At 41.2% G+C, this 12,412-nt stretch overlaps 1 protein-coding gene across 4 annotated transcripts in view; it reads left to right on the forward strand.

The window, feature by feature from the left end:
• Window positions 1-12,412, forward strand: part of HIPK3 (homeodomain interacting protein kinase 3) — a 113,678-nt gene that overhangs the window by 37,437 nt on the left and 63,829 nt on the right. Inside the window, exon 1 of one of the 4 annotated variants that reach the window (XM_080405841.1) lies at window positions 181-523. The exons of the other annotated variants lie outside the window; for them this stretch is intronic. Coding sequence (XP_080261967.1) covers window positions 511-523 — 13 coding nt within the window. The 5' untranslated portion in view covers window positions 181-510. Of the gene's footprint in view, window positions 1-180; window positions 524-12,412 lie in introns of those variants that run through there. 4 annotated transcript variants of the gene reach the window in all.

The raw sequence follows: 12,412 nt of genomic DNA on the forward strand, positions 1-12,412 counted from the left end.
TTCTTGCTTACATATAACCTTGTTTATTTCACTTACTTTAGTATCTTTAAACTGTTAGAGAACGTGTTATTAACATGAGAGACAATTACATTAAGTAAAACCTGCAGTTGTTGCTAACAGTGTATATTTTGATTGTTATGCCCCCCCCCCCCCCCCCCCTCCAGTATTACCTCCCATTACATCATTTGCAAAAAACTTTATGCTCCGGTTGATTTCACACAAAGTAGAAAAGCTCGGCTGGGCTGTGAGGACTTAACAATAATTCCGTAACAGAGTAAATTTGCTAAAGGTTTCTATCAGCTAACTTTAACATTCACGCAATAACTGTCTAATAAGCGTGGCAGCCAGCAAAGATTAATTAAGCACCTGGAAAATAGGTCAAGACTGTATTACGAAGTGGCGTGGTGAGATCGCAAATAAATAGAGCAGAGTGTTAACATGGGCTTACTGGGAGAAAACTGATAGCGATATAACAGCGGTGACTGCTTTATCTGCTGCCGCCAACCATTTATGGTAGCGCACGGTGAGATGATGTTTATAATCATGTAAAACAGGAATTAGGTAGAGTTTTCATTTTAATGTGCTTATTGCTGGGGACTTCGGTTGTAGCGCGAATTCTACTGCTTGCTCAGGGTGAGGCATCAGTTGTGCTTGTGAATTGTTTTTTTGTAGATAGGTTTGGCTAAATGCTCGAATTCTGGTCGTTGCGGTGGTGTGTGGCTCTGTGGGTTTGAGGATGCCTTGTAATTGGGAGAAAATCCATCAGCTGGAATGAAGTTACATTAAAAAAATTGCTCGGGAAGCTGCCCGTCACCTGGTGTCTCTGCTGGTACCTGTGATTTTTCTTTGTTTCAGGGTTTGGTTTTGTGTTTGCATGTTTCCTCCCTCCTATCTTTCAAACAGCTACTTAGAGCAACTGGGAGGTGAGAACCGGCTCCTGCATAACAAGGTGCCAGAGACAAAGGCAGGGTGTGGGGAAGAGCGAGCTTTCAACTCAGCTTACAGAAGTTGACGCAACTGATAAGGAATACTAGAATTTCTGTGTGCTGCTTTTCTTGTCTGCTTCAATTTATAGCAGTTGTTTCAAAACAAATGTTATTTTGGAGGCAGTTTTTCAAAAAGCATCTGTCGGATTGAGTGCGATGGTTAAAGGGGATGGGAGGCTGAGCAGCACTTCTAGAGGCAGTGTTAGCTTACCAGCTCCTTGGTGGAACAGAATTAACTGTGCTTAATTCTCATGAAAATCCCGACCTAAATGTGTAGGAATGTCAGGCTGTGCTCCAAGCTTGTGTGTTTAGGGATGTACCTCTCCCTACTATTTTAAGGCATTGCGCTCTTCCTGTTTTTAGAGTAACTTTCTTTTTAACAGTATGTGTTCTCTTTCTTGTAGTTCTCATTCTGCCAGTATGCTGATTATAGCAACAAAGATCCTTTTGACAAAACGGTGCATTTTGAAATGAGAATTTTGTAGTTAGCTTTCTTGTGTGTGTGGAGGGGGGAAGAAAAGCCTTGCTAACAGGAACAGCACTGTCATTTGAGGCTGAACATGTATTTCAGAGGAATGTTAAATACAGAAGGAAAACTTTTAGTTGAGCTAAATTTCACTGTTGCAGTGTGAGGTCTGTGAGGCATTGTGGCATACGGCTGCTGTGCACGTACGGGATAGTTACAGTAGGCAGTATCGCTTTCTGCACAGAACTTTGTGGAAAAAAGCAGAGAACTTCTATGCTTTTTAAATTTTTTTCATTAGACAAGCCTTAGCTTCGCTGACTGCGTTGCAGAAGCATTACAGCTGAGGTACACTGCTTTACTAATTAACAGAAGTATGAGGTGGGTAGAGCAGGTCTCTTAATCAACTGGTGATACTTGATCAAGGGAAGAAGAAACCTGGAAGCAGGGTGTCCTCGTGGTGATAGCCGCACTCCTCAGTTATGTGTTTGCTTGAATTTTGTCAAATAGTATCCACCTTTCATACTTTGAAAAAGCTTGTTTGTACCTTCTTGTGTTTTCTGAGCTTCTTCAATTCCCTGATGATGTTGTAGTGCAGTTAGAGGAGAACTTCAGAAGTCTTGGCATAGGGTCAATTTGATGAAGAAAACATCTTCAGCACTTCTTCGTTGAAACTATGGAGCTCCTGTACATGGGTTATGTAAACTCACAGCTGGTCAAATACTTATTTTCAGCTGGTCTAACTGTTAACATTTCTTGCCTTTGAAAACAAGGGAAGTGAGAGCTGAGCTCTAGTGTCTCAGTTCCTAAGTCACTGCAATAACATTTTTCTTCGGATCTCTCCTCTGCAAATCTGAGGTGGAGTGGAAAATAATGTAGTGCTTTCAATCCAGGTCTTGGAAGAAAAGCTCATTCTTTGGGTGAAGTATGAGATGGATCTCTAGGTACCTGAAACTGTTTCAGAACTCTGGCTGGGTTGTGCGTGAAACCAAATACGAAGACATTTGTGAAGGTGAGCAGTGAGTGTGTTAGAGCTGGCCGATGAGTGTGCAGTGCACCTTAAATGATGACGTTAACTGTATTTAAGTAACTTTCAATACCTACTGCTATGAAATGCATTAGCAATGGGTTGGCTTTTCTGACTTATGTAGGCAGTGAACACCCTCTATTTGACCTGAAATAACCTATAATGAAGCATAAAGCCTGGAAAATCCTGTTACCTGTTCTTGGCTTTGCCTGCCCTCCTATATAGACCATTTTAATTTAGAGCCTCTATTTCCTTTACAGATTTCTAGGAAAATTGAAGCTGTCCTTGTCTTCGGAGGCACTAACTTTTGTGTGGTGGATGAGCAGAGGAACAACATGTAATTCTGAAAGTGGGTTTTAGGCTGTGACTTTATTTGTTAGCGTAGTATTTCCTACAGGGTAGGTCGTCTGTGTCCCGTGTCTTCCCCCTCCACCCCCTGCCCCTTAATTCTTCAGTTGTCTTGTTTTCAATATAGTGAATGTTGGGCACGATGGCGTGAATTATTATGAGTCTTGGTTTTTAGATGCAGTCTGGGGATAATCTTTGTACAGTTTTGTAGTATTTTTTTTACATTATGTCACTTTTTTCATATAGTGTCTCAATATTCCACTTCAATTTTGAAAGTGTGTAACTTTCTGAGAAAATGGAGTTAATCTCTAGTTTAGAAATTTTTCTTGGAAATGGAAGAAGAGCCAAGTAACCAGAGTGTTTTTAAAGCAAGTTAATTCAAGCAGTTCTGATTTTTTTTTCTATTTTATTCAGTGTCTTGGAATCAGTTTAATTTCAAAATACCTCTTCCTATGTTATAAACTTCACATATTTAATAGTCTCAGTGTTATGTGAACTCTTTGTACAACGTTTTTTCACCTTGTGTTTTCAGGAAAAATTAGAAAATACTCCTTTTTGGAAGTATGGCCTTTTCTTGAGCTTTATTGTGCCCTACAATGTTTGGGAATAACAGGATGAAGCCTAGAAAAATGTTAAGGTCAAGTTCCAAAATGCAGCAATAAAATAAGTCTCAGTGAAATATTGAAAGACAAAACAGGTATAAGAAATATTTTCATATGTTTTTAGTATGATCAAAGCTACAGCAACTATCTCAATGTTAAAAAGTAATCAGATTCTTATGTAGGGAGTAGTATTACTGTGTATTATGCGACGTTTCCATCAAACCCCTCTCTTTTTAAAATCGGTAGTCTTATACTCATGTGATTCTTTCCATTCTTGCTAAAATAACTTAACAGGTCTAGAAAGCTATTTTACTGCTTTTTCAAGCATGGTACAATTGAAATAAGGGTAATGCTTTTCATCTAAAAAGTCAGCTATTGTCAAATGAAAATCACTTTCTATAAACATTACTTGCCAAATATGTACGGCACTGCAGTAACTGCCCATTCAGAATAAGCGGTGGAAAATTTAGGTACAAGAAAGCTCAGGTCCTGATACCTGTGCGGTCTCACATTAACATCATCCTTGTTAAAAGAGGAGGGGGCTGCTGCAGGTCGGAGGTGCTCACAGCTGTTTTCCAGGCTTGTGGGGAACGGCTCTGTAATCCACCCACCTGAGCCTTTCTGCCCCTTCCCCACACTGGAGGCTGTGCTCCTTTTGCTTACTACACCCTGTTGTCCTGCAGCTCTTTCTGTGGGAGCGGGACACTTAACTTCCAAGGCATGAGACTGGCAGGAACTTAAATTGCTGGCTGAGATGGGATTTTTATCACAGAGCTGGAGCTTGGCTTTTGCCTTGCGGCAAGCGGTGTCCAGTACTGGGTAAAACTTGCTTTGGGTTACTTTAGGAGTTCAGTTTCACTTGGCTTTGGGTTAGAAGGCGAACTGTGAGATGGGAGTGGGTCTCCTCACCTCATGCTCACCTTGCAGCATCATAAAATGTGATGGCAAAACTGGTCCCTGGGAGGAAAAGCTGCCAGCAGGACAGCTTCAGCTGGGATGGTGCTAACTGGTGCAGCTGTGCTTTGTGTGGGGCTGGAGTATCTTCATTGCAGAGATGTTTGCTGCTTTTATTAGTGTGACCAAATCCTTCCAGGCCAGCTCTCTAGGGTCTTTGGATGTGAACTGACATCTGAACCTTTCCCCGATCCTGCTGGTGTAGACTGAAACAAGTGCCTACCTACAGAAGGGAGCCGGCATAGGCTCAAGGTCTAAATGAAAAGGCTGTCGTATAAATGCAAGTGCTGAGAGAAAACAAACTTCAGTAGTGATGATTGATAAAAAGTTACCGTAATTGTAGTAAAGAAACTGGGGATTTTACTGGTGATTTGAGCTCCCTCTGGAAGGTAAGAGTAACCACTAGCATCAGGTATTTGTAAAAATTATCTATATGCACAATTTTATCTGAAACCTTAGTAATTTACTTCTGTAAAAGTTACTTACTTTTTCATATGTGGATACGGAAACACATTTCTTCTCTCATGTTTCCACATACTACTTTGTTTTGGTCCTTTGTCAGTGTTTACAAAAAATGGTGTGTTAACCTTGACCTTATTCCACTAGTTTGAGTAAAATGCACTCATTTTTTTCCCTCTTCCCTATGGTACAGGCTTTGCCTGTATTGGTACACAACAATTGGTGGAACTTGCACAACTTCCAGAAGTCTTTTTATTTGTTTCTGGTAAGATGTCTTTCTGCTTTTTTTGACTAAGAAGCTGTTAATGTGTGTCACTGCCCTGTAAATCTCTTCCTTCCTGTGTTTTCCTAGAAACTTCAGTCATCTGGTACTTCCAACCTTTTTCTATTATTCTGTGGTTTTTATTTATTTATTTATTTATTTGAGTTGCTTGCTTGTCTACAGTCTGTGTGTTCTAGTTGAGAATTTTTTTTTCCACAGCTTGTTTTTGAAGATTTACACTGTTTGTAGGGGTAGAGGAGGTCCTTACAAGGTCTTTATTTTCAGCGCTTAAATCTGTTTAGTATGGATGTTCTGGTCCTTGGGGATCTTAGTTGTGGAGCCCTTCGGGAGGAAGAGGCTTTGTTCCTAAGAGAATACAAATGCTCTTTGCCTCCTCTTTACTTATCTATTAACATCAACTTATTTTGTGATTCAAGAAATTGATTGGTATTCAGCCTAATAGAAACAGATTGGTTTCATGAGATTCTGAAGAGTTTTATTAATACCTTTTCTTTATGGCCTTTGATACGATACTAAGGGCTGACTGCTTCCTGGGGCTGTGTCAGCTCTGAGCCCTGCAAGAGGACATCATGGGAGTTTTTCTCACGAAATGTTGTGACAAGTACTCTTTGAGACTAAATGTTTTTAAAACTTGGTTGAAGAGATGTCTAAGCTTTTGTTTTAAAGATTAAAACAAGAGTGAATGTTAAATGTTTATGCTACAAATGGAAAGATTATTAGATATGGAAGGGAACGCAAAAGAGGAAAAACTGATGTATGTTTATCAGTGTTATGCCCTAGCTAGTGGGGTCATATGCTGCACGTTATCTTGGCTTTCTTTTTGCGTACCTCTTTGTGTCATTAAATCAGTAAGCTCTCTGCATAGGGGAGAGTGAGAAATTTCTTGCCCTGGTGGCTTTGGGAAACATTATAATACGGGTTATTACAATTATTGATTTGTTAGGAGGCAAAAGGCTGAGCCTTTTGTGAGAGAATAGGCGTTTCTAATGCACTGATCTTTGCCGGTAGGAAATGCTGCTTCCTCCACGTCTTCAGAAATGTGGAAGAAGTGGTAAACACCTATTTTCCCTCCGTTCTTTAGTCATTGCTCTGTATATGCCGTGTCTAATGCATACAGCTGTTTGCAGTAAGCAACCAATGCAATTTTCATGATATTGTTGCTTACAATGAAAGAAAGTAATCTGTTATATAAAAGCAAAATATTAAACCCACAATTTTAAGTAAGGAATTTGTATTCTGGAAAAAAAATTTGGACTTTGAGGAGTTTTCATCCTCTGTGTGTGTGTGTGTGTGTATATATATATATATATACAAAACCCTTTCAAACATACACACAGTGACTATATATAGATCTCTGTGTGTGTATAGACCTCAGTATACGTTTGGAAGTTGTTGCTGGGTGTAGCTGAAGTGACTGACCTGAAAACTTTACCAAAGATAAATCAAGAGAAGTGTGTTGGATTGTGTCTTAATTCTTTTACAGTTAAGTTAGATTTTTTTTGTTTGTTTTAAATCTAAGCTTCATGTTTTCAGCAATATTTTTGTTGCAGAAGGAATTGGATATGATTTGTGAATGAATAGGTGTGCTGAATTGATGACTTAGTAGCTGCTTCATATTGAAGTTCTGGTTGGTCATGTTGGAAGAGTAATTAGGCTTTTCATGTATTTGGGGCAAGTTTTAACTCAAATGTTACTTACTGCTGGGTAATTCTCAGTGTCTAGGAAACAGTTTTAAACACTTCCCGAACTCTGCTCCCTTGGTACAATAGACCCTGATGAGCATATTTTTGCATTATGTCAGACTTAGTGAGCTCGACGTATGTGCCGTTGCAAACTTAATGTGCAAGTTCTGTGGGGAGAACAGTAATTTTGCATTGCTGTACTGATGCATGCTTTGTCCAGCTGAAAATCTTTTATTATAAGAGGGAGGAAGATAATTTTTAGTGAAGCTCCTCCACCTTGAGTAGTTTAGAAGACTTGATGAAGAATCAACTTCATGTAAGTAAGACCCCTTCGTGGGTGTACAGATGTTCTGGCATGCCAGCCGTTCTGTGGAGGTGTAGTAGTAATGAGGAAAATAGCAGTCTAGATTTATATTCTTACAGGAGCTACATTTGATATTGAGCTATTCTAAAAGGAAACTTCTAAATAAAGTTTCTTAGCTGGGTTGGTCCGCTTCCAATTCTAACAAAAGCCCAGCAGACTAAGAATGCATAATTAAGCAATGAAATAAAAATAAAATGGCTGGATATAAGAAGGAAAAATGACATACATACTTGTTTAGCAAGTCTTTTTGGGTTTTGGGGGGATGTGTGTGTGTGGTTTTGTTTTTCGAAACCGGCATGTGAACAGGTGGTTTACCAGCAGGCAGTTTGAGCTAAGCCCCTCTATCAAATTTTATTCCTATTTCAAGGAAGGTGGCAAAATCTTTTGGAAATACTTACGGCAGTGGAAAAAGTGCGGCTTTATGTCCTGCCTCTCTGCTCGCTTTGATCCTCCTTGCTGCATTGAAATGACAGGCAGTAGCAGTAGCTTCAGTACATCCTTCAGCACCGTACTGTCCTGCAGAACCCAAAGGTGTGGGCTCTCCTAATCACTGCTGTTAGGGACTTTTTGTTTCCATGTGCCTGCTGTTCTCAGGTTCGAAAAGAGTTAGTAGTCTTTTAAAAGAAGAGATTAGGCTGGCCAAGCCCTGGCTGGTTGAACTGCCCCGTTTGTGTTGATGGTGGCACGTTCTGGTTTGGAGAGCGTGTTCCCTTTCAGGGCTGGTGGCCAGTACGGAGCTGCTTGTCCTTTCTTTTCAGTTGCGTAACAGCTTCTTGCCCAGCAGAGAAGTACATGCTTGAAGTATTGTTCCGTTTGCCTTTTTAACGATGATTGCAGTCATATTGGCATCACAAGATTTAGCTTTTGATATTTGTGGAAAATATGAATATAGTGATTGTGTTCTTCAGTACTGCTACAGATGACGATGTTGAGTCATGGGAGTCTGTGCTGATATTTTATGTAGAAGATGTTTGCGTTTGTGTGGTGTCAGTTTTGTTTCCAAGTATTGAGACAATAGTGTAAGTGAGACTGGTTTGCAGCATGCTTGAATGAACGTATATTTTCAGTTTCTGGTATCACTGCAATGTTGGTAGTGAATTAAAATACCTGATTAAAAATACCTCAAACGTTGCACAAATCTAAAGTCGGCCTCGTAGCATTCTTAAAACTGCAATTTGCTTCTCACTAAGACTGTCTCCAAATTTGGAACCAACCTCTGGCCTTCCAGCCTCAACTTTCGCCACTGATCTGTGTGGGACTGAGGTTTCACATCAGGCAAAGGCTACCGTCAGCTCAGCTTAATTTTGTTGGTGTATGGTGGGCTAGAATTCCTGAGCTCTGAAACATCTTATGTGGTTTAATTAAAGATCATAATAATTGCTTTTGTCATTGAACTTCTGGGTTTCTGGTTGCTACCCCTAGGACCTGGGTGTTGGCTTCATTGCAGCAGCATCAGAGCTGCTTCTGCATCTCCGTGGCCTCTGTGGTGGAATGTGTGTGTGCCTGTGCAGTTCATGTCCAGAATTGCTTCCACGGTTATGCAAGGAAACAGTTCATCTGGCATGTGTTACTTAAAACACCTCAGTGCTTCCTCCTTTGCTCTGGTCCCTCCCTTCCGTGGGTCAGAGCTGGCTTTGAGGTGGCAGAGGAGGTAGGTTTCCCTGGGCTTCTATCTCTTGACACTTTGCACTTTCTGTGGGTATGTTTTCCTTTTATAAATTGCATGAAGCCTCAGTTGCCAGTGCTGTTGTTATGAATCGTACAGCTGGAGTAAGGGAATTCCTCAGGGTGAACAGTTCATGGGTATGAAAGTGCTCACATCAGTACAGCTTGTTCAGCTACATATCCAAAATAAACAATAACACAGAGGTGCTGCTACTACCAGTAATAAGGTTTCTTGTGGGGGGGAAAGAGAGAGCAACCAGTTCAGCTTTGTATTTGCTAAATAAATTGAAAAGTTGGGTGGCACCTAATACACCAAGAACAGGTTTTTTTAACCTGGGAAAACTGACAGTATCCTCATGGCGTTTTCAAAGTGATGTACAATGTAAATAAAACACTTCTGAAGTTCTACTGCTCAACTTGTGCATTTGCTGGAAATCGCTGAGCTTCTAGAAAGCCTCCCTTGATACTCCACTGCAGTCCGGCAAGGGTGTGAGTGTGCTGGAACCGGTTCTCACCCATGGAGGCTTGAAAGAAGCTGGAAAACAAGTTTTCTGGAGTTAAATTGTAACTATGGTATTAGGTGGCTGACCCTGGCTGGGCTTTGCCTGTTGGGGATTTTACTGCAACAGCAGCACCACAGTGATCACAGTCCTGGGGCAGTGAAAAGAGGCTCTTTGTTTTGCAAAGAATTAAGGGAGTAGCGCAGCAATTTCTCTTCAGCTCCGCTGCAGTGGTCTTACTAACTAGTTACTCTGCTACGCACACCCCTTACTCTGTCATGAGGAAATGTCAACTTGTCGTTAATTATTAACAGCGGTCAGGCCTGGAACAGCCTGTGCTTCTCAAGGTTGTTACAGTGTGCCAGATCGGTCATGTTTTTGAATTTGCCTGGAACTGTTTGGAGAAGGATGGAGATGTAATTCTAAGAATCTGGTATAAAGAGCATGGTTACAGTTAGGTGAACATTAGCAAGACGTTACCGGGGTGCTCCATTTCACTAAGCAATGGCTGCGTGGTTCTCTATTCAGTTTCTGTAGAGAGTAGCTTGACTGGGAGGGGGGAGCAAACTATGAAACACCTCCTGTTTATTGTCATTACTTTTTGAAAATGTATTTTCATTTATTTAAATGAATAAACAATTAATTTACTTATTTGAAATGCAGTGACTTCATTACTTTGTTCGTAATTTCTTCAGAAGCACAGAATTTAGTCTTGATATAATTTAGTGTTTAATAAGCCAAGCAAGTGTAGACTTCCCAGTTCTCTTTGATTTGAACTTGGAGCCAAGAAGCCTCGTTTCCTTCAAAGGGAGCCTATCTAGACTTAACAATACTTGGTAGGTGTCTCAAGACAGGTTTCTTTTCCAGGTCCCCTGCAGTATTCACTAGCAGCAGCTGGCATGTGAGGTGGGATGCAGCAGCCATGGTACTGCAGCAAAGCAAGCTGGGCAAATCCAGAGCCACCCACAGCTTGTGTGTGCTGCTGCCCAGGATTAGGATGGTCATCTTGAACTTGGGGAAGGAGAAGAAAGCTTTAAAAATGTGCCTAGGGTCAATGGACAGACCTCCCTGAGAGTAAAACTGAAAATCAAGTCTGAAGCTAGTCAAGTAGCCAGAGGCTGCCTGTAGTAGGTTATCTGGGCACTGTGCTTTTTAGTCCATCTTCTGATAGTTCCGTTGGCTTTGGTTTGCATCCTGGAGTGGTCTGGTAGTGCATGCATTTGATTTTTATTTGAAATTGAATTTAACTGGAAGATGCACACCAGCTGCTTGTGAGTGTTCAGGCTCAAGTAACCTGCCTGAAATGAGCACAGAATTGGGTTTTTCTTTCCTTTAGCACTGGCTGCTTTGCTCCATGCATCCCTTTCTTACTGTGCTGCTGGACTCGTTCATGTGGATACAGTCTGACAAGCTTCAGTTTGTACAAGGGAGTCTTGATAGGAAGTGTGGACTCAGTGAAATGATTTGTGACAGGATGGAAGAAAGAAAGATCCACTCTGTGGTAGATGAAAATGCGTAGGGTATGTTGTTTTTTTTTACCGGAAGACCTGCTTAAAAAAAACAAAGAAAAATCGTAACTCTACAACATAGTAACTGTATCCTTTCCAGTGTAGCCATCCATAGGATTGCATTTTAACCTGAATCCCCCAAAACCCAAACAAAAAAACCTACTCCCCCCAAAAAACCTCAATCCAAACAACCAAACAAAAACAAAACCCAGCAAAAAAATACCCCAAAAACCAAACCAAAAAAACCCTAAACAACAAAACCCAAAACAAAAAAAAACCAGCACCACCACTACCAACCACAAAAAAAACCCCCAACCTAACAAAAAATTCCCTGCGGCACAGCAGTGCTGGTGGGGGAGGTGGTGTGGTGTTTCCCTGTGCTGCTCTGCTGTCCACGCGTGGGGCTGGATTTTCATCTGGGTGGGGAGAAATCAAGTCTGTTAGCTTCTCAAAGCAAAGACCTCCAGCAACGGTTTGTGTTGGATAGTTGCGTGCTGTTCTGGTGTATTTAATTGCATATATGTTAATGTATAGTGAAGAGAGTGCTTCTGTCTGGAATGTCTTCCGAGTGCTGCATATGAGGGGATGGCAGAGGTCTTCAAGCAGTCTCAGGTGTAGGACGCTGCAGGATTTTACTGCGCCTGTTTCACCAAACACCTTATTCATTGGTTATAAGAAGATACTGTAGCTTCTCCAAATAAGATTGGGTCTTGAAGTATATGTTTAAAAAGAGACAAACGAAATACTGGGAGTAAAGTAGAAGTGTTTAGGGGAAGGTAAGAAATTAGATGCTTGTACAAGAACTCTTGAAACTATTTTAATTTTCTGGAGTAATTTGACTTTTTCTAGTTTAGTCTGTCTCCATCACATCAAAAGTTGTTCTCCCAGGGTTTGTAATTTTTTTTTTCCCTTGGAGTTGCTAAAAATGTTCTCATAATAGCTCAATAAACACTTCTTATCTGAGAACAGAGCTGTTACTGTGGTCAGAGTTCAGGGTCAGGGAGTTAAGCCTGGAAGAAACACAGAAACCCCCAAACAGGATAGCCTAGTTTTTCTTATCCAACTGAAATTAACGTTAAAGGGAAAGCTGGGAGTACGTGCTTCCAGTCCTTCTGGACTGGTTTGAATAGCATGAGCTATAAGAAACTGGCCGTTTTGAATACAGTGCAGGCTGAATCCCAGCAGGCTCAGGTAAGGATTTGAGTGGTCTTCCAGCCATGCTGGAAGGAAGGACTGTCCTTCCTCCGTTCTCCCCACCGCTGGGTTGTTGTCCTCTTTTTCAGAAAAACTCCTTAATTGCAGTGCAGGTTTATCACTGCTTTTTCAAAGTAATCATCCTGATTTCATACCATTGACATTGGTGACACACTCGGGCAAATACCTTCTCCAGAAGTTAAACCAAGCAAGACGTTTGCTGTTTAGTTATGGTGGATCCAGGGTGAATGGAGCCCTGGGGTTGCTGCAGCTTCCCAAGCCTCTTGCGTGTGGGTCGGGCATCCAGGCTCCTTCCCTCCGGGCAGCGCAGCTTTGGCAGCTCGTGCCGACCTGTTTGTGCCCAGGGGCTCAGCAGG

The sequence above is a fragment of the Falco punctatus genome (assembly GCF_963210335.1).
Source record: "Falco punctatus genome assembly, chromosome: 10".
NCBI lineage: Eukaryota > Metazoa > Chordata > Aves > Falconiformes > Falconidae > Falco > Falco punctatus.